Raw genomic sequence first — 24,965 nt, 5'->3', positions numbered from 1 at the left:
TTATCCTGGTGATGACACAATTGATGGGATTACATTAGTGTTTTCTCAGAAGTATCATTCTTTCTAGTTAAGGAATAATTCTTATGATAATTTACAAATTGGAATTGACAACGTGGTTTGAATTTCTGTGCATATTGGATTTCAAAATTTTTGAAAATATTCCCTTCACATTTTGATATAAATAAATAAATACAAATAATAATAATAATATATATATATATATATACTTGGATGGTCTGAAAAGTTCTTGGCCTAACAATGAAAAAATGAATTTATAATTTCAAAATTATTTTTATTTTTCAACATAATCTCCCATAAGACTAATACATTTATTCCAGCGATGCTCCAGTGCCATTATCCCATCCCTGTAGTGGTTCTCAGTAACATCTGCAAAATACCCCTCTACAACTGCAATCACCTCTTGATTTGAAGAAAAACTCTGACCAGTGAGGAAAAGTTTTAGTTTTGGGAAGAGATAGAAGTCAGAGGGAGGCAAATCTGGGGAATAGGACAGATGTTCCAACAATTCATAGTGCACATCCCTTAATTTTCCCAATGCCAAAACACCTTTTAGGGTAGGTGCATTGTCCTAATGAAAGATGAATTTTTTATTCTGCAAACTGGATCTTTTCTCACGAATTTTTTTGTCTAGTCTGGTTAAAAGATTGGAATAATATTCCCTGGTTATTGTTTTATCCTTTTTAAGATAATAAACAAAATGCCTTTAGCATCCCAAAACACTGATGCCATGACCTGTTGGTGGAACCGACTTTGTCTTCTTTGGAACTGAACAACCAGCTTCTGTCCACTGTTTTGACTGCTGTTTGTATTCTGGTGTGTGTAATGATGAATCCAAGTCCCATCCATAGTAATAAATCGATGCACAAAATCAGTTTTATTCTTGTTAAAACGCTCCAAGCACTTTTCAGAGATTTTCATGCAAGTACATTTTTGATCTGCTGGGAGCAAGCGCAACACCCATTTTCTGCAAAGTTTTTTTATTTGCAATTCTTCATGCAAAATATATCCTACACATTCTTTTGAAATGCCTATAGTCTCAACAATTTCATGCATTACCATATCGTGTACTTGATCAGTGATTTCTGGTGTTGTTACACTTTTTTGGACGTCCTTCACTTGAATCGTCTTCAAGGCTGGCATGGCCACATTTAAACTCAGTAGCCCATTTCTTAATTGTCGAAAATGAAAGAGAAGAGTGCCCATAAACTTTTATGAACTTCAAATGAATTTCTTTTGGCGCTAAACCGTCTTTTACAAAAAAATTTTATAACCACACGATACTCAGTTTTATCCATTTCAAGGGATACAGACAGCACTTTTGCTTCAGACAGCTGTATAAAACAAACTACTTGATAGAATGACTTGCAATTTCTCATGGATGCTTATGACAGATGTACCAATTTAGAAAAAAAAATCTTGCCGATAGTGTTGCCATCTATGGTCGAGGCTGAGAACTTTTCAGACCACCCTCGTATATATATATATACATATACATACACAGCAGTACTTAAGTACTCTTTCTGTGATAAAATGGGGGTGTTCAGTGTATATTAGTTTCCAGAAGTTTGCTTTTGGGCTGTTAGCTTATATGTTGCTGGTCAATCATACATTAAAAAAAAAGAAGAAAAAATATCGATAATATGAACTTCCTCAAATGTATATGCAGTTATCATTTTAATACTATCAGCAAAAGACAAGAAATAATTATTGAAAAATAGTAAATATAGATTACTTAAGTAGAATTATTTTTTGATAGAATTGATAGACCTTACTCATCAACAGGATTAAAAACATAGAACAACAGTATATATGACAGAAGAATTAAAACTGAGGATATAGAATCGTGAGTTGTTGTAGAGGAGAACAGTCTTATTGTAACCTAAGTTCTTATAAGATTCAGGAATGCTTCATTGCATCATAGCAATGCTTCACAACTTTCCTTATGCAGTCTTTCTAGAAGAAAAAAAAACTCAGTTTTCATGTGCATAATTAAATCTTGTTGGCTTACTGACATTATAAATTTCTGTAACATCAAAAAATATCCTCGATAATAATGCAACTATTACGAACAAACAATTATGATTATACAGTAATCCCTCAATGATTTGAGTGCAGTGGGAAATTAATTTGCTGATTAGATAATTGAGGAGTCTGTTATGTGATGCTATACCAGAAACTGGTTTTGAGAGATCAGTATAATTAATAAAATCTGATTTGTTATACCTATGATGTTTATTATTGGTATTGTTATCCAAAAAAATTAATAATTAATAGAATGCACTCAAAATATTTACTTAATCATGAATTGATTATCATGATAAATAAATTTGAAAAGGTTAGCAAATTGAAAAGTACTACCTCCCATAAAGGAGATAAACACAGACCATCAGATTGATTTAAGTTTGGAGAATGAAGTAATGTTTTGCAAGTTTCATTATAGAGATGCTCCATAAGAAATCTGCTCTTATATAGGATTTTAATTTTATTTTAGAGGATTCTGGACTTAGTAGAGATGGAACATTCAACAACACCAGATTATTCAGGCTCAAGATGCTCGATGCAAGAGCATGGACAAAGGTAAATCTTCCAGACTTCTATAATTAGACAAGCCATGAGTACAAAGAATCTGATAGCCCTGGAAAACTAAGTTGAGGAAGCTTGTCCTTTGATGAAAAGAGAAAGGTGGAGATTTTATGTGGGATAGACAGGAGCAGGTGAGGAGAAGTCACAGATTGAGGACAGCATGAGTAGAACTAGTTATAGACTAAGAAATGAATTGTTATGTTTATTGACGAATGCCAAGAGTGTCAGGAACAAGGGAGAAGAAATTGTTGCATTGAGTTTATATGCAATATTCATCACGGAATCTGAGAGTCCAGATGTTCCCTTATTAAAGCCATATATAGAAGAATAATAACATCTCTGTCCCTGCTTATTAGCGTGTTCTTTAAAAACCATGTAATCCGATGTACTGTTTTGGTTACCTTTGCAATATTCTCTCTAAATTTCATCTCCCTGTCCACAATCACATCCAAGTCCCTGTCCTCACCAGTTTCCTGCAGTTCAGTTCCATCAGTATAGTAGACAGCTTCTGATCTCTTCTGAAAGTGCATCACCTTAGACTTGGTCACATTAAACTGGCAGCCATTTACCTTTGCCCATACTGCTAGTCTGTTTAAGTCTTCCAGCAATATCTGTGCATCACCTTCATTTGCCATTGCTCTTCCCACTTTAGCATTGTCAGCAAACAACTGAATATTTCCTATATCCTTGATATACAAATTAAACAACAGAGGACCAAGTATTGAGCCCTGTGGTACACCACTGGCACTTTCCTTCTGGACTCAACTCCTCCATAAACCACTATTTGATATATGTCCATCAGCCACTATCTAATCGAGATCACCAGGTTTCATATCCATCCCCATTTGCTCCAATTTATGCAGTAGAGTTCTATGTGGAATCTTGTCAAATGCTTTTACAAAGTTTAGCAATATCACTGATTAGCCATTTCCCTTAGCGGTTTGCCAATAATGCAAAGTTGGGAAGGACTATGAGAAGTACAGTAGACATTGAGGCCTTGCAGGAGGATTTGAATAGACCATGTGAGTAGGCAAAAGTTAATGTTGTAAAGTTGCAAGATCTTGTAATTTGTAGGCAAGGTTGGGATGTAATGTATTTAGTTGATGGAGAAATTTTGGGGAAGGTGGAGAAGATGAGAGATCTGGGAATGATGATGGACAGAAGCTTGAAGTTTAGGGGTTACATTATAAAAATTGTAAGAACATGCCAACAGATTATGGCAACAATTAGAACATTGACATGCAGAAGCAAAGAGATTATGGTTCCCTTGTATAACGCTTTGGTGAGGTCGAATATGAGACCAACGTACACAGATTTTTTTTTTTTTTTTTATGACAGTGGAGATGAGGATGTATTGGAGAAGGTTTAGTAAGTTTGTCAGATTTATGGAATGTGAGATATGAGGAGAGATTGAGGGAATGCAATTTACAGAGCCTTGTGAATAGAAGAAGAGAGGATATGATTGAGACATTATAATTGGTGAGGGGGGGTTGTTACCAGATTAACTGGAGATATTTTTTAGAGGGTGGCAAGCATAGAACTAGAAGCCATCCATGGAAGCTGAATAAGGAGGGCATGAGCAGAGAAGTGAGAAGCAAGTTCTTTGCATGAAGAGTGATTAGTGAGTGGAATGCAATGTCTAAAAGTGTGGTGCATACAGAAACTGTGAATGGGTTCTAGATCTTTCGTTCAATGATTGTTTGGCATGATAGAGAGAGTATAGACCTCCTGCAATGAGTTCTTTGATTCTATGGAGGTCAGATTCTAATAATAATAATTATTATTATTAATTCAACCTTGGTTTCTTTCTGGATCTTGCTCCCACTGATGAGACCTCAATAAGGGTCAATAACGAAAGCACACTTCTGAAAGGAAGTGTGCTTTCATTATGGGATTCTAAGACAATTTGTGTGAAGTCAGTGGCTTTCTATATTCATGTATCATAGTCACGATACTTGTGTATTTGTCATTGCTGGCTGGATGGGCCGAGTGGTTAGTATATCTGCTCTCCAGCTGATAGGCCACAGGTTCAAATTCTGCCATGGATGTATGTGATTGTTATGAGGTGGTAGATACCATTGCCCTGCTTCTTGGAGGCCTGAAGTGGCTTTAAAAAAATTCCATGTTTGGTCTCTTGAATAGTGTTTCTGGGCCAGATAAAAATTTAAAAGAAATCATTAATTTGTTCATGGTACTAATCTACTATAAGTTTACAACCTTTTGTGAGTGGGAGTCATAAAAAAAAGGCTATTGGTTGTTTTCTTCTTTTTAAGTTAACTGTATTTTTAAGTTATGTGAGCTACTAATGGCTCACACAGAAAGTTAAGCAAGTTTGAACGCAGTTAGCAGTCGGAAGGGGATCAGTCATTCAATGTTGTTGGCACACTGCTCCCTCGATGAGTCTTTGGATTCCCTGGAGGTGTTACATAATAATAATAATATACTTGTAACAGTGTATGTCTGGGAGAAATATTCTCAAGGAGATGTCATTTGATATGTTTCATAAAGTACTTAATACATGTGTAAGAAAGAGAACTTCCCTTCACTGTACCTTCAGTTTGTTAGTACAATTTATTTTGAAAGGTAAAATAATCAGAACGAAAAAAAAAAAAAAAAAAACAGAGGTTCATAATATCAGATTGAAAATATTGCTTGAATAATTTGATGGTATTTGACAAAGGAATGCTGTGAAAAGAGATACTGTATCTAAGCTGATCATAACATCATAGCGCGCTCAAATGAAGATCACAAACTGTGTTTTTAAAATCAGAAGTGATCTTTATAATAGTGGAAGCCTTTCCTCTGAAAGAAAGTAAATTTGATAAATACATAGATAACATTATAGACCAACCAATACAATCAACCACAGCCTTAACAGAATGCTAAGTTTGTGGATTTTCAGAAGACCATATAATCTCGGGGATTGTACAAGAAGTTTTTTTTCCCCCCTTTAAATCATCATCCTAACCAGAGACATTGTCAGTGAGATTGTTAAACTTATTAAAATGGCAAGCCTTGGGATCAGTAGAGAGACCAATAAATAGAATAGTCAGAGCAATAATGCTCTGACTATTGCATGAAATCTTCCTGTAATATTTGCTTTGAGAATGAAGCCCTTTTTCTCCCATTACTTCTATAACTGCTTTATGGCTATCTCAGGAAACTTGAGGCTAAAGATGTAATTTGAGAAAGTTGGGAGAGATGGGCAGCAGAGGACATGATGCAATTTAATAAATAACTTTTTCTTTCTTTTGTGTTTCTGTAAGTTATGCAAATGTTATTATCCATGGCTTGACTGAAACACTAATGGCAGCTATTATGGAGATTGCCATTTTTTTACAGTTAGAAGAAATGCACACATCGATTACTTAAAAAAAAATACACTGAGACCAAAATTTTAAGTTCAGTGCACTGTCTACAGGAAATACACACAGGAAACCTTGCTTAACTTGATTAATTAATCCATCAATTAATGCGTGCTCAGTGAAATCACGTTAAGCGAATACAATAAACAATAGGAATAATTATAATTCATCCATCAGTTAGCTTAAATTTGAAAAAAAAAAAAAAAAAGTTATATTAGAGGATAAGATCATCAAAGTTAATAAAAATTAATTTCTTAAATTTTTATTTAATGTCTAAACCAGTGGTTCTCAAAGGGTGCGCCCTAGAAGATTTCCGGGTGCGCCCTGTGGTATTCCAGAGAAATATGTGTCCAGATATAAAAATAAATATAGTTACTCTATTATACCTTTTCATTACGGATATACCGCTCTTTTTGTCAACACATCATTATTATGTTAATTAACAGCGGTTTTTCTTGCAAAGAGAACAAGAATATGGTTTATTCTTGTCGTGTATATTACTTATTTTAAAAGTATTGGAAGTGGATGTTATGTGCATATTACTTATTTTCAGATAAATACACCCAAATAAAATGGATAGATTTATCAAAAAGAAGCATGATATTGAAGAATCAGATTCTGGAAGTGAGCAAAGTTAAGTGCAAGTAAGAAAGCGAAATCACGGCCTACTCGCAAATATAATGAAAGTTATTTAAGCTTTGGTTTCACTTGGACCGGAAGTGAAGATCATCCTTTGCCGCTATGTTTAGTATGTGGATGTAAAATGGCAAATGAATCATTGCTTCCTAGTAAATTGAGTAAACATTTTAAAACTATACACTCCAATTTACAAGATAAATCTGCAAGTTTTTTCAAGAGATTGTCTGAACAGCAAACAAAAGCGGCAAATTCTTTTAAAAGTATAATGACTGTTTCTGATAAAGCTCAAATCGCTTCTTATCAAGTCTCAGAACTGATAGCAAAAAATATGAAAGATCATACTTTAGGTGAGTCACTTATTTTGCCTGCATGCAATAAAATGTCATGACAATGCTAAGAAATGAAGCAGCAATGAAAATAAGCAAGATTCCTCTGTCCAACGATACAGTTCACAGGCGTATTATAGAAATGTCTTCTGATATCGAGAAAAATGTATGCAGCAATAAACTTCAGTATTCAAATTTTGCATTGCAAGTTGATGAGTCAACAGACATTATCAACAAGGCGCAACTCTTAGTATTCGTCCATTTTATTAATGAAGATCAAATAGTAAATCAGTTTCTTTTTTGCAAAGAATTAAGTGTGTCTACAAAAGGTGAGGACGTTTTTAACATTTTGAATAGCTATCTTGATAAATGGCAGTTAACACGGAAGTCGTGTGAAGGCATTTGTACAGATGGAGCCCCTTCCATGGTAGGCTGTGTTAAGGGCCTTATAGCTTTTGTAAAAAAAACAAAATGAGAATGTTATCATAACTCACTGCTTTCTTCATAGGGAGGCCTTGATGGCAAAAACATTGGGAGAAAAATTAAGAGAAGTTTTAGATCAACTTGTTCAGATGGTAAACTTTATTAAAACAAGACCTGTCAAATCGTGTTTATTCAAAAAGCTTTGTATCGATATGGATTCACAACACAGACGGCTGCTTTTACACACTGAGGTGAGGTGGCTGTCAAGGGGGGAAGTACTTACCCGTGTACACGAGCTACGACAGGAACTTCTTGCGTTTTTTTGAAGAGATGAAACAATTACATTTTTGTAACCTCCTTCAGTGCAAATTTTGGATTGCCAGGTTACAGTATTTGGCCAATATATTTCAGCAGCTCAATATTTTGAATACTAGCATGCAAGGGAAAGAAGAAAATATTCTGACATCCACTGACAAAATGAAAGTGTTTCAGAGAAAACTACAGATTTGGAAAAGAAAAGCTGTTGAAGGTAATTTGGAAATGTTTCCATTGATAAGTAACACTTGCATAAATGAAACACTTCCAATAATAGTTAAACATTTAACAAGTTTAGAAGAAAAATTGAGTTCTTATTTTCCATCACTTAACACTGAACAATACGATTGGATTAGAAACCCATTTATGGAAACTTCAAGTGATTTTGGTTTAACATTAACAGAAGAAGAAGAACTGGCAGCTATATCCACTGATCATGGATTGATGATTAAACATAAGGAATTGTCTCTTGAAGCCTTTTGGATTTCTATAAAAGAAGAATATATGTCAATATCTAAAAAAAAAAAGCTTTGAACATTTTACTACAATTTTCAATATCATATTTATGTGAATTAGGATTTTCTACCCTCAGCACAATTAAGTGTAAAAAGAGAGGAACTCTTCAATGTATTGATGAGGAAATGAGAGTTTGCCTTTCAAATATATGCCCAAACATTGAAGCAATCGCTAGGACACATCAGGTTCATGTTTCTCATAAACACAAGAATGAATAAACTTAAGCTATGTTTCATTTTATTTTTTTTTATCGCATTATTTTTTTTTCTGTAATATTTGACTTAATTATTACAACATATTTCTCGGAAATTTGTATATAGTGCGCCTACAATTATTTGTAGGATTTTAAATGCGCCCCGACTTCAAAAAGTTTGAGAACCACTGGTCTAAACATTTGATTGAGTTACTTTTTACAAAAAAAATTAAGTAAAGATGTTTGAATAGTGCTCGACTTTTTTATCTTGTCATGCAATTTGTGATAGCTGGCGATGCTTTATCAAGATTTTGGCAGACTTCGAAGCTTCTTTCCATATCAGGATCAGCATCGAACAAAATTTTCTTAGCATACTCAATGTGATTGAAAACTACCTCGAATAATTTTTCAGTTAGCTTCTTAGTCATAACATTCTCTCCTTGTTCACACTCCTTATCTTCTTCTTCATGTACATGCTGTTCTTCTAGTTGGAGATCATTCTCGCTTACTATTCTGAATAGGAATCGAGCAAGTTTTTTAGCTTTTCCTCTAATGGAGTTACTTTTCTTCTCTTTTTTTTATTACTGTAACTTTCTTTATCACTCTTTTTCTTTTCCATATCAGGGGTTGAATATAATAATGCTTTATAGGTATCAAAATTAAAGCAAAATGAAGGAAAAGTGATTGAGCAAGAGAACAAAGCATGCACATGCATTTGTGATGATAGCTTTGAGTGTTGCTGTATATAGTTTCATGCCTCTGGCTAACCAGCTAAGAAATTTTTTGCTTAAGCAAGCTCTGCCAAACTGTTAAATGTTTATGAAATTGTTAGTTTTAATGGAAGAGGATGCTGTATATCACATGACTGACAGTATTTCATTTATTCTATCAATTATGCTGAAGATTGCCATATTGATTGTCATCATATTGTTCAAAAACTTAAGCTAAACATTATGGAAGTTTTCCCAGAAACAATACCTTAATCTCTAAACAGTTTTTCTTCACTTTAGCCTAATTTTTTTTTCAGCAAGTGTTAAAAAAAAAAAAAAGCAATGGTTTTTGTTATGAAAACTTGAATTGAGTTCATGTTTAGTGTGCTTTACAGATTAGTTGCATAGTGGAAAACACTAATGCTCCTTCCCAAGACTATCTAATTCAGTGTTATTTGACCAAAAAAAATTCTCATTCTTGATACATACAAGAAATCTGGGTTTTTCTATGAAGCCTGTCTCAACAGACTGGTGTGTGTGTGTTGGGGGGAATTTATTCTTAAGTCAAATGAAAAATATTTAACACTGGATATATATGGTATGTATTTTATATCTAATATATCATTGCATGCATTTATATATATATTATGTATATGCACATTTAATTATTAATTTTTTTTTTTTTTTTTTTTTTTTTTTTTGACAGGATACAACTTTTAATTGGGACTGATGTTCCTTTGTGTTCAGTTTAGCCTGATGAAAATATGTTGATACTTTAATTTATGACAATTGTTGGTTATTATTGGTGACATTATTGCATGTTACCATTGTACAAATGCTGTACAAATAGAAATAAATTTTGTTGTTCTGTTTATTACTGAGTTAAAATCTTGTTTCCACGCAAATCTGATGGCAGTTGTACTCTTAAATCTTTATATTAATATATATTAAAATATTTTAATTATTTTTATATTGAATTACACAAAATCTTTTAGTGTAATATAAAATTGCAGTCCAATCTCATATATCTTTGGAGCTTTAGGAACCATAGGAATAGTTCATTATAGTGAATTACTCATGGAAAGTTTTTCTGCTTGATTACAAATGCATATTATACTTGAAATTATATTCTTCTTGTAATCCTATACCCAAGCATAAACATGAAGGAACTTTACAGCTACTCTACTTATATATAAAGACTGTTAACTTTATATCAATTGCCTTAGTATCTTTAGCATTATTTGATTCCAGACTGATTGGTTTTATCCTTCATTAAGGTCTCATCAGTGGTTTAATCAATGCAGGAGTCATGTGTTTTCATATATAAGTAGAAAAAAGGTGTTTATCGCTTATTATTAAATACTCAGAATGAAAGATAGTTGGAAAATTTTTTCACTTGGTTACATTGTGTGTTATACTTAATAAGAAATTATTCTTTGTTTTAATCCTATATCCAAGTATAAGCATGAAGTAACTTCATGACCACTCTACTTGTATACAAAGTCTGGGCAGTGATCCTTTATATAATGTTTTTTTTTCATTATGGAATACTAAGGCAATTGATGTGAAGGCAACAGTCTCTATATATCTTTAGAAGAGATAGATAATGCAGAAATTATATGTGACATGGTGGTTGGAGAGTTGTAAGAGAGGGTTGTCATGTAGGTATACTGCCCTCTTTTAAACAGCATCAAGAATTTTTAGAGAGGATTTTGACACACCACCACCTGGGCTGATTTGGGATTTACCTGGACAGATGAAAAGTAACATCTTGAGCAACAAAAAGAATTCAGAGTGTTTCTTGTAAGCTGAGGTTGTCATAGAAGTGATATATGCTTGTGCCAGAAAGGCTAGGGGTAAGTATCAGTCTTAAAATAGAAATCTGGTCTTGACTGCTGAGTGAACCTCATTAAAGATAAGGAGAGAAGAACTTATTGCAAGAAAAAGGACAAAGTTGTGTTTTGGAAGAATTGAAGGTTGCCAAGTTATTTCACCATTGCAGGATGATGTGGAGATCAGCATTTAAGGTATTGATTGTAGTTGATCTTGATGTTCGAGTTCTAAAAGGTTTATTGTATGAGTAGGATAAGTGGAGAATGCTATCATCAGCAAAACTGGATGGAGTTTGAAGTCAGTGAGGATAGGCTCTTCATATATATGAGGAGAAAGGATAGATAAAATAACAGGCCTGGAGAACACCTGCATTGAAAGGAAAATCTGAAGAGAGAGAACACCTACCATTATGCATAGTGAAAACAGCCTGAGAAAAAACTGGCAGACCATGTGATGGTAATTTGCTGAGAAGCCTTCGATGCTGGAACCGATCAGATGCTTTGGAAATGTTAAGTGCAACAGAACAGGTTCTCCAAAACCTTTCCATGTAACATGTCCAAAGGCAGGTGATGTAAGCCAGGAGATCTCCTGTGGATGTTGACTGGCAGATTCATTGCTTCACTGATAAAATTATTTCTCCAGGTGAAGAAGTTGACTGTCAACGGCTTTCTTTATTATTTTAGAGTGCTGAGATGAGAGTAGTAGGTCAGTAATCTGATTGTAGATTCTTTTCTCCATTTTTCTGTAATTGGCTGTATGTGGGTTTACTTTCATGCTGTGGGACTTGGATACCACCTGATTATAATATAGTGTAGAGATGATAAAAAATAGGTGTTAATTCAGGAGCATAACTCTTGAGTATAATTGTGATTCCATCAGGATCAGAAGCCTTTTGGTATCTAGGTTGTTCAGGAGTCTTTCTGACAGAAAGCATGCAACCTTCCAGATAAAGGGGTTGGATTGGAAGAATAATATAAAGGGTCATCTTTATTTTTAGGCAATATTGTGGTACTGCCATCTGAGTGAATCAGAGGCAGGAGCACAGATTGGAACTGCACCAAAACATACAACTGCCAGTGGCAGTATATATTATTATTATTATTATATGACACCTCCAGGGAGTCCAAAAACTCATCGAGGGAGGGCACCCACTCTACAACTCTCCATGTCCACTAACTACAACGAACCACAACTACTTTCATCTTCCACACCAATGCCATCTACTGTCAATCACCACCACTAGTATTTTCACAAATCACAAACATCTGTGCCCACGGCAGGGTTCGAACCCGCAACCTTTTGGCTGTAGAGCAGATACGCTAACCACTCAGTCAACCGGATTAGTATATAGGATGCAAGTTTTTTACTTTTAGCTTTTTCAAAGTCAGATCAGACTTAGACCTGCTAAAGTTTGTTTAGCAGGTGTTGCTAGCATTGCGATGTACATTGGTGTTCAAAAGTCAAGTATGAACTACATTTTTATCTGTTTATGAAAAAATTTTCATGGCTACAGCCAAATATGGACATAAGTTTATTGCCAGCATACTAAATTATATTACACAAAAATATTTGTTACAAATTTCATGCAAATTAAATTGCAATACATTTTTGGCAAAAATTATAAATTTCTTAGGAACGTAGTTAAGGAATGAATATACAGTGCTTATAGAAAACAATGCACAGAGACATTTCAGTATAGAATATGTCCACCTGGAACTGTGATGCTCTCATAATGTTGTACCTTATTTAGCACCAAGTGATTTAGATGTTTTTGAGACAAACTAGTCCACTTCTCCTTCAGAGCAAGGATAAGGCCTTGTTTGTTTTCTGGAGGGGAATTTTGATCAGCAGTGCATCTCCCTATTGCATTGCAAGCGTGTTCTGTGGGGTTGAGATCTGGGGAGTGTACTGGCCACTCAATTTGATTGATATCCTTGGTCTCCAGAAATATCTCCACTGCTTGTTTACGATATGGTGTGGCATTGTCATCCATAAAAATGTATTCTTCGCCTACAGCACCATGGAACAATCGCACATGAAATTAAAGAGCTTTGTTGGAGTTTCATTCACCAGTCATATCCCTCTTTTCAGCACTTGTAGCTCTGTGCATCCATTAAGCATAATGCCTCCCCACACTATGACACCAGCACTGCCGTATCTATCCCTTTTAAGAACATCCTTTGCGATGGTAAGCAGTGCCCCCTTTTGTGCCAGATCAAGTGTTGTAGACTTGTCCTAGGATGCAAGGAGTCTCGTAATGGGTTTTTCATCTAAAGGTTAGTTAATCAGTTTCAGTGTGGAGGTGGAAAGGTTTGTCCTCCCACACACACACACACAAGTAACAGACATGATATGCTGCAGCTTTAGTTATTTCAGCCATAAATCAAAAACAACCTAAATGCTTTACATCCACTCTCCATCCAACAGGCTTGGTTTGAATTCTCTTGGGCGTGGATGTTTATTATTGTCTTTAGATGGGAGATAATTTCATTGCTTGATGTGAGACCATTGCCCATTTAGAGCAGAGCTTCCAGATTATTATATATAAAAAATAATAAAATAAAATATAAAAAAACATATAAAAATAAAATAGAAGTTACCTAAAAAGAAACAAAAATTACTTCGTTTAAAAAAAAGTGGGGGGGGGGGTTGAAATAATTATGCATTATGTTTTTAAAATGGGCATTTTTTTTAAATTTTTTTTTTTTTTATATCATACCTGTGCCTTTCCCACCACCAAAGAAAAACTTAGCAACTGTGTGATATACCAAAATCATATATGGTGCAGGGTGCTATAGTCATAAATTATGGCAACCTGTAAGGAACTCTATGATAAACATTTATTTTAAAAGTTACAAAATGTTTTATCATCTTAAAATTTAAGTTGGAAAATCAACTATTTAAGAAATAACCATCTGAAGTCTTAAGAGTTACTCAGAATATCTGCCCTCTACTTGATATGCATTTCTTCATTCCGTAATAGTGCTGAAATTGTTCTCTGTTATTGGTTTGTCATTTTGAATGGGGCATGCAATACACAAACTTCTTTGCAGAGCATTAATATTGTTAACTCTTTGTGTATATACTAATGCACTTTCAAGTGAATCTAAAATCAGTAGTCACAAGAGTTAAGAGTCAGAACAATCTAGCTGGCTAAGACCTCTTCAACAGTTGGGATAAGGATCAAATAATCAAAAATCTTTTGAAAATATTGTACTGCAGTTCCACATGACAGAAATACACCATCTCATTGCATTAGCAAAGGAATATCCACTCCCTTGAGATGATCATTAAATATATACATTCTGTTTAACAAGTTCCCAACAACTTTACACCATAGATTTACTGAATATAGGCATTTGCACAGGATTTTCACCAAACCCATCCTGAGTATTATTCATTTTGATGTGAGTTAAATGTTGTTTCATCAATTAATAAAAGGTGCATACAGTTAATTTTTTTGTGAATCCTACCTACTAATGGTAAATCTATATGTTAACTCTAGTCTGGAATATCAAACATTAAAGGCCACTTTGAACTAATAAACAGTGTGGTGATCTCATACTGGTAATGAAATTCATCTACCACCTAAAGACATTCACAAACATCATTGAAAAATCTCCTGTCAATAAGCTGTATGTTTGAATTTTCCTACAGGGTGGAGTTTTAAACCTGTTTAAGCCTATTGATTGGAGACCAGAAATGCTATCTATTCAGACAGCTGGGTTGGGATTTGTCAAACAACATTCTGTGTAGTTTTTGATGACAAATGGTTATGCCATGTTGGCAGATACATTATTTTCATACCTGTGTAAGAGTATAAAGAGCCTTCGTAGCTCAGTCGATATAGATGAAACTCTTTGGTCAGAGAGACTTGGGTTCGATTCCTGTGTGACGTGAGGAATCTTTATCTGTTATCTTTTGAGGAAAGGTGAGTTAACCGATGTCACCTTTGAAGGTAGAGGATTTTTTTCTCCTGGAAACTCGGGTTTTTGTGACTCGAAACATACAAACCAGCCAGTAGAATACGTAGAGGGAGTAACAGCCTTATCCTCGTATTATGGTTAGGAAGGCATGGGTGCTTAAGTGCCTGCTAAAAAGCCGATGATGATGATGGAAGAATATAAAAAGAAGTCCTTGTTATAATGAAATAGCACTCCTATTATTACAACTTACTTCTAATGAGCCTTGTATATGTAGTATTATGTACCATTTGGAATGTTTTTTTGTTTTTTTTTGGCTTGCTGTAGATAGAAACAACTGTTCACTATGATGAAAAGCCAAACGGCTATTTTTCTGGCTACCTTAATTAAAATTAAGGGGATAAAAAATCCCTTGTTGTTTTACAGCCAGTAAGCGATACTCTAAGATCGAGAACTACGATCTATGAGTTTCATGCCGAAGAACTATCGGCGAATCCAAGCGTAAGTGACCACTTGGTAGTACAACACCAAGGCTTACTGGCTGTAAAACAACAAGGGATTTTTTATCCCCTTAATTTTAATTAAGGTCGCCAGAAAAATGGCATTCGTATAGTGAAGGTATGTAAGTTCTTTTCACTTAAACTTTGATATCATCCAGGTCTACCTACTCGCTGATGAGAGCTCAAAAAAGGTTGAAACCGGTCTGGGTAGTGACCTCTCCTCATAATGTAAGGCAGTATTACATCTCCTAGGAGCTGTGTTTTACATTATGAGAAAATATCAAGGATAGTGAGGGATCTTGCTCCACCTTTGTTTCGAGTTGCCTTGGTGTTGTACTACAAAGTGGTCACTTACGCTTGGATTCACCGATAGTTCTTTGGCATGAAACTCATAGATCGTAGTTCTCAATCTTAGAGTTTCGCTTACTGGCTGTAAAACAAGGGATTTTTTATCCCCTTAATTTTAGCAGTTTACTATGTTATTTATTTATATTTCAGATTAAACTATTGTTAGAAATGATTCAGGCTCTGTGGTTTTTATTTTATTTCATTTATTTATTTTTTTATAATACCATATTTGGTGTGAAGGATGAAATTCTTTAAGTGTCAGTTAGTGTATATAGATTTTATGTTTACAGAGAATGGAAATGTTCTATTAGTTTCTTTGTGACTAATGTTCAAGAATGACATACATTTAAACTTTTTTTTTTTTGTCTATTATTGAAAATTCACCAGTCACTATTGTCTCCATCTGCTGTCCATCCTGATGCCCCATTTAGCTGTCCATCTCCCTTTCCCTTGTCATTGACAACTGTTTTTTCTCTCTTGCTCTGCTTACTCTTTCATAACCTCTCACTTTCTCGGGTCTCTTGTTCACCTTTGTTTCGGTTTTGTCTACTAACAAATACCATACATCAAACCCATTCCAGATACAATTCATTACTTTTGTACACCAATCTGTCCATCAGTTTTCTTTCATAATGTCTTGATGCCACAGCATTTAGAGATGTTGTGCATTTCAGTATTCAGAATATCTTCTTTCAAGATGTATGCTAAAAGCCTGTTTGAGTTTCTAAAGGACTGCATTTACTTTTATTCTCTTTATGCTTTCTTTTTTTATTATCTTTATACTTTTTTATATCATAATTTAAAAATAAATTTGTTATAATCCTCCTGATTGAGAATAGCACTGAACCTGCTGAAAATGGGATGATAATAAGATGCTCTTGAACATTGTTTTTGCTTTAAATTATATATTACATTTAATTTATCCATTATTTATTATTATTAGGGAACACCTCCAAGGACTTGTCATCAGAGGGCAGTCATCTCCACATAATCCACCATTTTCACAGCTTAATCCTCCAACACGAGTACTACCCACTGTCAATACACAGTGTCATATGCTACACAAAATAGTTTGTCTGTATAAATTATGTGGTTCTCTAGCCACAGTTTCTCATGGAAAAAAAACCTGCTACCTCCATACAAGATTGACTAACTTTACCTTCAATTGAAAAAAGCCCTTACAAAGATTCCTTTCATCATGACGAGAATTGAACTTGTGTCTCTGCCAATCAAAGGGCATAATGTCTCATTGTTCTTCCAACTCCACTACAGAGGCTTTACAACTTTAACTTTTACTTTAATACATTTCAGAGCATAAGGAAAGAACAGATTCAGACTGTTATAAAATTTTGAAATCTGAAAGGAATTATAAAATTTTTATGATACAAACATAATTATTAAGTTGGCTACTAAAATTTAAAAGATCCTACAGGTAGAGTTGAAAGTGCGATTATTTAAAGAATGAAATCATTTAAATGTGATCAGAGCCTAAGAAAGGGATATAGACAAAAATTCAAAGAACTTTTACTTTTGTACATTCTAAAGTGCAAAACACGCACACGACTTTTTTTTTTTTAAATATGTACATAGCAGCTCGCAAATACAATTACATAAATTTAAGTATCAGTTTATTTTATATGTAAATATAAATAAGAGAAAAAAAAAAGCTTTGTATATCTATGAATAAAATCGATTTGTAAACATATACTATATTTGCCAGCGTATAAGACACATCCCCTTTTTTGTACACATTTCTTAGGAAAAAAACTTTATAACTGAATATTCTAATGAATTTACAGTATTTCAAATATAAAGTAATAAAGTAATAATACCTAATCTAACTAGAAAAGAGTACCCACCTTTTAATCTTCTTCGTCAAAAACCCAGAAATTCATCTCCAGAGCTAAATAAGACACACTTGAAACCTCTTCTAAATCAGAATCTGAATCCTCATACAACAATCTGTCGTCCGTACCATTCAGCGCATTACTAATACCACACTTCTTAAATGATTTAACCACTGTCTCAGTTTTCACAGCATCCCATGAAGCTCTGACCCACTCACAAACTTGCAAAATGCTAGGCCTCTTCCTTCTTGATGACATAACCTCAAACTCTGAAGACTGCATCCAGCAGTCTTCTGGATGGAGTGTTCCACTTCTCCTTCATAAATCCCTTAAATGGTTTATTAATGCAGATATCTAAAGGTTGAAGCTGACTAGTTAGACCTCTGGGAATTACAGCTAACTGAGTTTTCAATTCCTTGAGTTTTATTTTTAACATCTTCTGTTCTGTGAGAATGAAACTGATCCCTTACTAGCAGGGTAGGCTTCTTCAACAATCCGCCAGAGCACCTAGACTAAATGTTATCTATCCATAACTGGAATACTAGAATGTATTCCAGTAACTTGAATACATAACTAATGTAACTGGAATGCTCTCACACACCGCAAGAAAGAAATCGCGTAACTGAACAGAGAAAATTTCCAGAAATGAAAGTAATAAAAAACTGAGTATCAGCATATAAGATGCACCCTGTTTTTCAGACCTATTTTCAAAGAAAAAAAGTGTGTCTTATACATCGGCAAATATGGTATTTGCAAATTAGTAAAAGCGATTTTTAAGAAAAAAAAATTAATTAGAAATATGCAAATCAGTTTTGCATATTTTCTTTATTCCAATCTCAATTATAATAACTATTATTGCTATAAAATAGCCAAATGAAAGTAACAAAAAGACCCCTTGAAGATTCTTTAACTTCAGGGGGCTAACACCTTTATCAGCTTCCTCTTGCAACAAAGTTTGCTTTTCTATATCGTGAATTTGATCCTCATAAAGTTTGTAGAATAATCCTGATTCACCCAGTCGAGTAACACTGGAAAAATTTTTAAAAACATTTCTTAATATTTTGATCATGCATGCTATTAAATTACATTATGATTTAAAAAAAACTAAAATTGTAGACTTCTTCTTCTCATAAATATTTTCTATGAGATCAAACATTGCTGGCAGATGTAATCTCCTGTGCCTTTGGACATCTCCAATTTGAGCCCAGTTTTATGCACTGCTTTTCAGTTTTCATAATTGTGATTATTTTTTAAGTGATGTGCCAAAACAAAAATTTTGGCAGTTCACTTCATAACTACTTTCCACCTCTCCATTGGAAATAGCCCATAATTATTTGCTCGGAAAATTATAAAACAGTGTAATAGTAGTTTGGGTCCAAGGAGCCAACTGAATAAACTGTTGATATATTAGTTGTGATTAAGGAGGATGGCTTCTCAGATGTTAGGAAATGAAGGTAAGTTAGTCAGCCTTATGGAGGATTTTATCATCCTGGAAACTGCAGTTTTTCATCATGCAAATCACCTGAAGAAAACACACTTAACAAATTCCGGAAATAAATGCTCATAGTTGAATTTATAAAAACTTGGTGGTTTTCCAGTCATTTTTATGCCTACTATTAATGACATGGTCTTTTGCTGAGCTCTGTGTGCCTATTTGGAGGACACATGTAATTTTTGTGTTCTTCCATTCATATTCTGCTAATCTACCTGTTTGACTACCCCTTGCTTGAATGACAGAATCAAGTCAGTCTCTAGATTGTATTTCATATAATGATTTATTAGGCTTATAACAGCTCTGAAGGGGAATCCTTAATAATCAGAGAGCTGTCCTACTAGGAATTATTATAGTGGACATCCCTCTAAATACTCATTTCTAATGAGTAACTCATTTCATTAAACTTTTTTTTTTTTAATTGGGGTCTTACTGGGAATCCCTCACCTCCTATATTAAAAAATCAACCAGATTGTGAACTTCCTTATAAAGAAAATATCAGCTTAATTCACAGTTGGCACCATCAACTTAACAAGTACGAGGGTGACAAGTTCTCGGCCTCAACCATAGATGGCAACACTATCGGCACAATTTTTTTTTCTACGTTGTACATCTGTCATAAGCATCCATGTGAAATTGCAAGTCATTCTGTCAAGTAGTTTGTTTAATACAGCTGTCTGAAGCAAAAGTGTTGTTTGTGTCCCTTGAAATGGATAAAATTGATTATCGTGCGGTTATAAAATTCTTTGTAAAAGAAGATTTAATACCAAAAGAAATTCACTTAAAAGTTCATAAAAGTTTATGGGCACTCTTCTTCATTTTCGACAATTAAGAAATGGACTGCCAAGTTTAAACGTGGCCGTACCAGCCTTGACGATGATCCACGTGAATGACGTCCAAAAAGTGTAACACCACCAGAAATCATTGAACAAGTGCATGATATGTTATTGGATGACTGGTGACTCAAAGTGCGTGAAATTGCTGAGACTATAGGCATTTCAAAAGAATGTGTAGGATATATTTTGCAAGAAGAATTGCAAATGAAAAAACTTCGCATAAAATGGGTGTCGCACTTTGCTCACAGTAGATCAATGCACTGCAGCACTCGCATGAAAATCTCTGAACAGTGCTTGGAGCATTTTAACAAGAATAAAACTAATTTTGTGTGTCAATTTATTACTATGGATGAGACTTGGATTCACCATTACACACAGAATCCAAACAGTGGACCGAGGCTGGTTGTTCAGCGCCAAAGAAGACAAAGTCAGTTCCATGATGGAACCGACATGGAAATTTCCTGCTGATGGAACTTCCATCAGCAGGAAAAGGCATTTTGTTTATTAATTTTCTTGAAAAGGGTAAAACAATAACCAGGGAATATTATTCCGATCTTTTAACCAGACTAGATGAAAAAATTCGTGAGAAAAGATCCGGTTTGCAGAAGAAGAAAATCATCTTTGATCAGGACAATGCACCTGCCCACAAAGGTGTTTTGGCAATGGGAAAATTAAGGGATCTGCACCATGAATTGTGGAACATCCACCCTATTCCCCAGATTTGGCTTCCTCTGACTTCTATATCGTCCCAAAACTGAAACTCTTCCTCGCTGGTCAACATTTTTCTTTGAATCAAGAGGTGATTGCAGCTGTAGAGGGATATTTTGCAAATCTTACTGAGAACCACTACAGGGACGGGATAATGGTGCTGGAACATCACTGGAATAAATGTATTAGTCTTAAGGGAGATTATGTTGAAAAATAAAAATAATTTTGAAATTATAAATTTGAAATAATCGTTTTTTCATTGTTAGGCTGAGAACTTTTCAGACCACCCTTGCATTAATGGAAAAGAGATGTAACTGGTACAAGAATTGGAAAAGTACACGTTGGCATAATAGGGATATTATGCAAACTGAGATCTTTTAGAAGCTCCCTTTTGCAAGGGAATTATTTTTCCCTCTTTCCACTTCATTGGAACTCTACCAGAGATGAGACTTAACCCTGCAGAGGTCACGGCTGATCTGACAGATAAAAACAAATAGTTTAATATAAATATTCTTACACATATCCTTGAAACAAAGAAGATAAAAATAGGTGAATAAAGATGTTATATTTAGGCAATAATGATCAAATAAATTAAGGAGGTAGCTATAGTTCCTTCTTTTTAGTCTCTTTCAATCCTCTGCTGGATATATGGTTTCCCTTTAACTTTTAACTTTCCAGTTCTGTCTGTTTATAGCCAATGTCCACCATCTCATGTCAAATCTTTGTAGACCATCCATTCATCTTGTTCTTTGACAATCTTTCCTTCTCTTAGTATCCACTCAGTGCTTAATTTTGTCCACCTTTCGTCTATCAGTCTACTAATATGGCCAGCCCATCTCCGCTTGACAACACTTCACAATATCATCAACTCCAGTCATCTTTCTAATTCTACACATAATTGGCTACACAATGATTCTGCAGAATCATCGTGTAGCCAATTTCCTCTATCCAACTCAGCTGTCACTCTATTGTAAAAAAAGTTAATAAATTACTAAGGAATGACTGACCTTACAAACTATATTGCCCCCTAGAAGTGTATCATATTCTTATCCACCCATTCTTGAATTCTCTTTTTGACCAATTTTTCAACTAATCTTACCACCACTCCTGAGATACTGAGATCTTTTAGAACCTCCCTTATGCAAGGAAATTATTTTGCCCTCTTTCCACTTCATTGGAACTCTACCAGAAATAAACTTAACCCTGCAGAGGTCATGGCTGATCTGACAGATAAAAACAAATTGTTTAATATAAATATTCTTACGCATATCCAGCATATAGCTTGGAGTCATGACTAGCTGCACATGCATATATTACGAGTGATATTCCACACTATTTTATGCAGTCAGTTTTGGCTTAACACGTGTTATGTGAAGTTTATGATATTTGATAGTAAATTGTATCTGAGAGATACCGCAAACTCTGATGTCAGTATAGTATTGGTTTAGTTTTTTTTTTTTTTTTATTTACCATTGAAAATGGCTGGAAAAATATATTGATTGGATAATCCATCAGGTGTTGAAGAGAATCAGTGAATGTTACTCGAGTCCGATGATGAGAATGATAGAGTCGAATGCGAAAATGAAAGTGATATTTGATAGTAAATTGTATCTGAAAGATACCGCGAACTCCGATGTCAGTATAGTATTTGTTTAGTTTTTTTTTTCTTTGTTCAATAATTTCTAGATTGTAACTGAAAATAAATAAACCATCATGTATTATATTTGCAGTGTTTTTTTTTTTAATCACATTTTAGCACATACTAGTAATGAATGTATCTCTCAGATACGTGCGACCTACGCTGCAATTTTTTCAACTGTGACCTCCGCATGGTTAAAGCGCCTAGTCTGAGGCATTGCTAGTTCCCTTGCACATTCCTGAAAAATGCTAGCTGATTTCCCATCTAATCCCACAGCTGTATTTACATTGAGACTCTCTGCAATATCCTAAGAACCTCCGATTCGTCCACCTCTGTTCCCACATGTCTCTGTCACATCATTAACCTCATTTGGATGATATTATGGAGACTATTGATAAAGCTTAGAAATTGAAAAAAAAGAGTACTGTTAAAGGAATTGGAGATGATAAAGGTCATGAAAACAAAGATATTCCAGATATCTGAAATAATTACTTTGAAAAGATTGTTAAATGAAACAAGAAGTGACAGAATGCTGGTAGAAAACATGCAAGAAGAATTCAGCCAGGAGGACTTATCAATATATGAGCTAGAAAAAGGAAAAAGCCATCAAAAACTTAAAATTATTATTATTATTATATGGGCACCTCCATGGAGTCTGAAGACTCATCATGAGAGACTCGATCTGTTCACACAATCTATCATACCTCTCCTTGAACCCATTAACAGAAAAACCACTCACAACTGACTCTGGCAACCCATTCCACTCATTCACCACTCTCCAACCAAAAAATCTAGTCCTCGCACCTTTATTCAACTTCCAGGGATGACCCTCTTGTTTTGGTCACTCTTCCTCTTACACATCAATGACCTTCCCTCATTAACCTCAAATTCTATCAATAGTTTTGCTGATAACAGTTCACCTTCCTCTTTACCAAACCTTGCATTGCTCAAGTCTGGCATAGAGGCTTTATCAAGCTTCCATCTTATACAGCGGGATTAAGTAGAAGAAACTGATAACACTAGGGATCTTGGACTTTTAGTAGATAGGAAGTTGAAGTTCAAGGGCCATATAGCAAAAATTGCAAATATAACTCAGAGGATAATTGCAGTGATGAAATATCAACTTTGACATGTAAAGATAATGATGTCATTTTGCCTCTTTACAAGGCCTTCATAAGACCTCACTTGGACTATTGTGTGCAGGTCTAGTCTCCTTGTTTCTGTGTTGATTCTGATATAGTGGACACAGAGGGTGAGAGAATGTGCAAAGGACAGTGTAAAAAATGATATCAGGATTGTGGAATACTGATTATGAAAACAGATTTTTTTTTTTTTTTTATGAGAATTTGTAGACTGCAGACACTAGCAAACAGGAGAAAGAGGAATGATGTGATTGAGACTTACAAACTTCTGAAAAGGTCATACAGGATTTCAGTAGATGGAATTTTTCATTTTATGGAGGGTGTGGAAAGGACAAGAGGGCGTCTTTAGAAGCTGAGAATGAATGTTGTCAAGAAAGGGGGTGAAAGCTAGATTTTTTCTCATAGAGTGGTGCACGATTGGAATGGATTGCCATCGGATGATATGTGTGTGTGTGTGTGTGTGTGCAAGCACCCACAATATCTAATATGAATTGAATTCACATGCTGGTGCATGTAGTATGTGGCCACTCTTGATGAGTCCCTCACTCCCTGGAGGTGCTTCTGATATATGGAATGAATAACATATAAATATTATTATTATTATTATTATTATTATTACGGGCAACTCCAGGGAGTCATTAGACTCATCGAGGGAGGCCCCAAATCATTTTCATCACAACTATTTGACATTTATACAGTATCTATCATACCTCGCCTTAAACTCATTCACTGTCACAGCATCCACCACAGACTCAGGGAGCGCATTCCACTCATTCACTACTCTAAAAGTAAAGAACCCAGCTCTAACACCTTTACTAACCACACTTTTGCCCAGTTTCCATGGATGTCCCCTAGTCCTCCCACAACCAGCCCTGTTCTCAAAAATATCTTCTGAATTAATTTTATAGAAACCCTTCAGTAATTTGAATGTCTCAATCATATCTCCCCTCCTCCGCCTATCAACCAATTTTTGCAACCCACAAATCCTCAACCTGTTCTCATACGGTTCATTCCACAGACCTGCTATCATCTTGGTCACTCGCCTCTGGATCCTCTCCACCTCTTCCCCATCAAGAAGAAACCTAGGTGACCAAATCTGAGCACAGTAGTCGAGATGAGGTCTTATCAAGGCTCGATACAGAGGAACAATAACCTGCTTGTCTCTGCTTGTCAACGTATTCTTCAGCAACCAAGTGATTTGATGAGCTGATTTGGCCACTTTTGCAATGTGTCCCCTAAATTTCAATTCCTTATCCACCAACACTCCTAAATCTCGTGCCTCATCAATTTCCTGGAGCACGGTTCCACCAATGCAGTAAACTGCCTCCCATCTTTTCACCCCAAAATGCATAACCTTACATTTTGCCACATTAAATTGACATCCATTCTCCCTAGCCCAGACCTCCAATCTATCCAAATCATCCTGCAAAATTTTGACGTCATCTGCATTCACTATTGCCCTACCCAACTTCGCATCATCCGCAAACAAATGAACTGTTCCTCTCAGATCCTTTCCTATATCATTTATGAACAAATTAAACAGCAGTGGTCCAAGAACAGATCCTTGTGGTACACCACTAGTCACGGGCCGTCTTGTGGACTCTAC

At 34.9% G+C, this 24,965-nt stretch overlaps 2 protein-coding genes across 3 annotated transcripts in view; one reads left to right on the top strand and one right to left on the bottom strand.

Annotated features, from left to right (window-relative positions):
* LOC150102260 (acylphosphatase-2-like) overlaps positions 1–9,965 on the top strand; it is a 50,401-nt gene extending 40,436 nt beyond the window's left edge. Inside the window, exon 5 of the mRNA XM_090399433.1 lies at positions 9,798–9,965. The gene's annotated coding sequence lies outside the window, so the exon portion shown is untranslated. The remainder of the gene's footprint in view (positions 1–9,797) is intronic.
* A 5,430-nt stretch (positions 9,966–15,395) lies between these two features.
* LOC150102259 (putative glutamate receptor) overlaps positions 15,396–24,965 on the bottom strand; it is a 78,867-nt gene continuing 69,297 nt past the window's right edge. For both annotated transcript variants that reach the window (XM_090399123.1, XM_090399122.1), the window contains one exon: positions 15,396–18,570. In XM_090399123.1, coding sequence (XP_090255249.1) covers positions 18,330–18,570 — 241 coding nt within the window. In that variant the 3' untranslated portion in view covers positions 15,396–18,329. The remainder of the gene's footprint in view (positions 18,571–24,965) is intronic.

This window comes from Typopeltis vanoorti, chromosome 10, assembly GCF_054136105.1.
Source record: "Typopeltis vanoorti isolate ZY-2024b chromosome 10, IOZ_Tvanoo_1.0, whole genome shotgun sequence".
Classification (NCBI taxonomy): Eukaryota; Metazoa; Arthropoda; class Arachnida; order Uropygi; family Thelyphonidae; genus Typopeltis; species Typopeltis vanoorti.
This window is presented reverse-complemented; position numbering and strand designations above follow the sequence as displayed.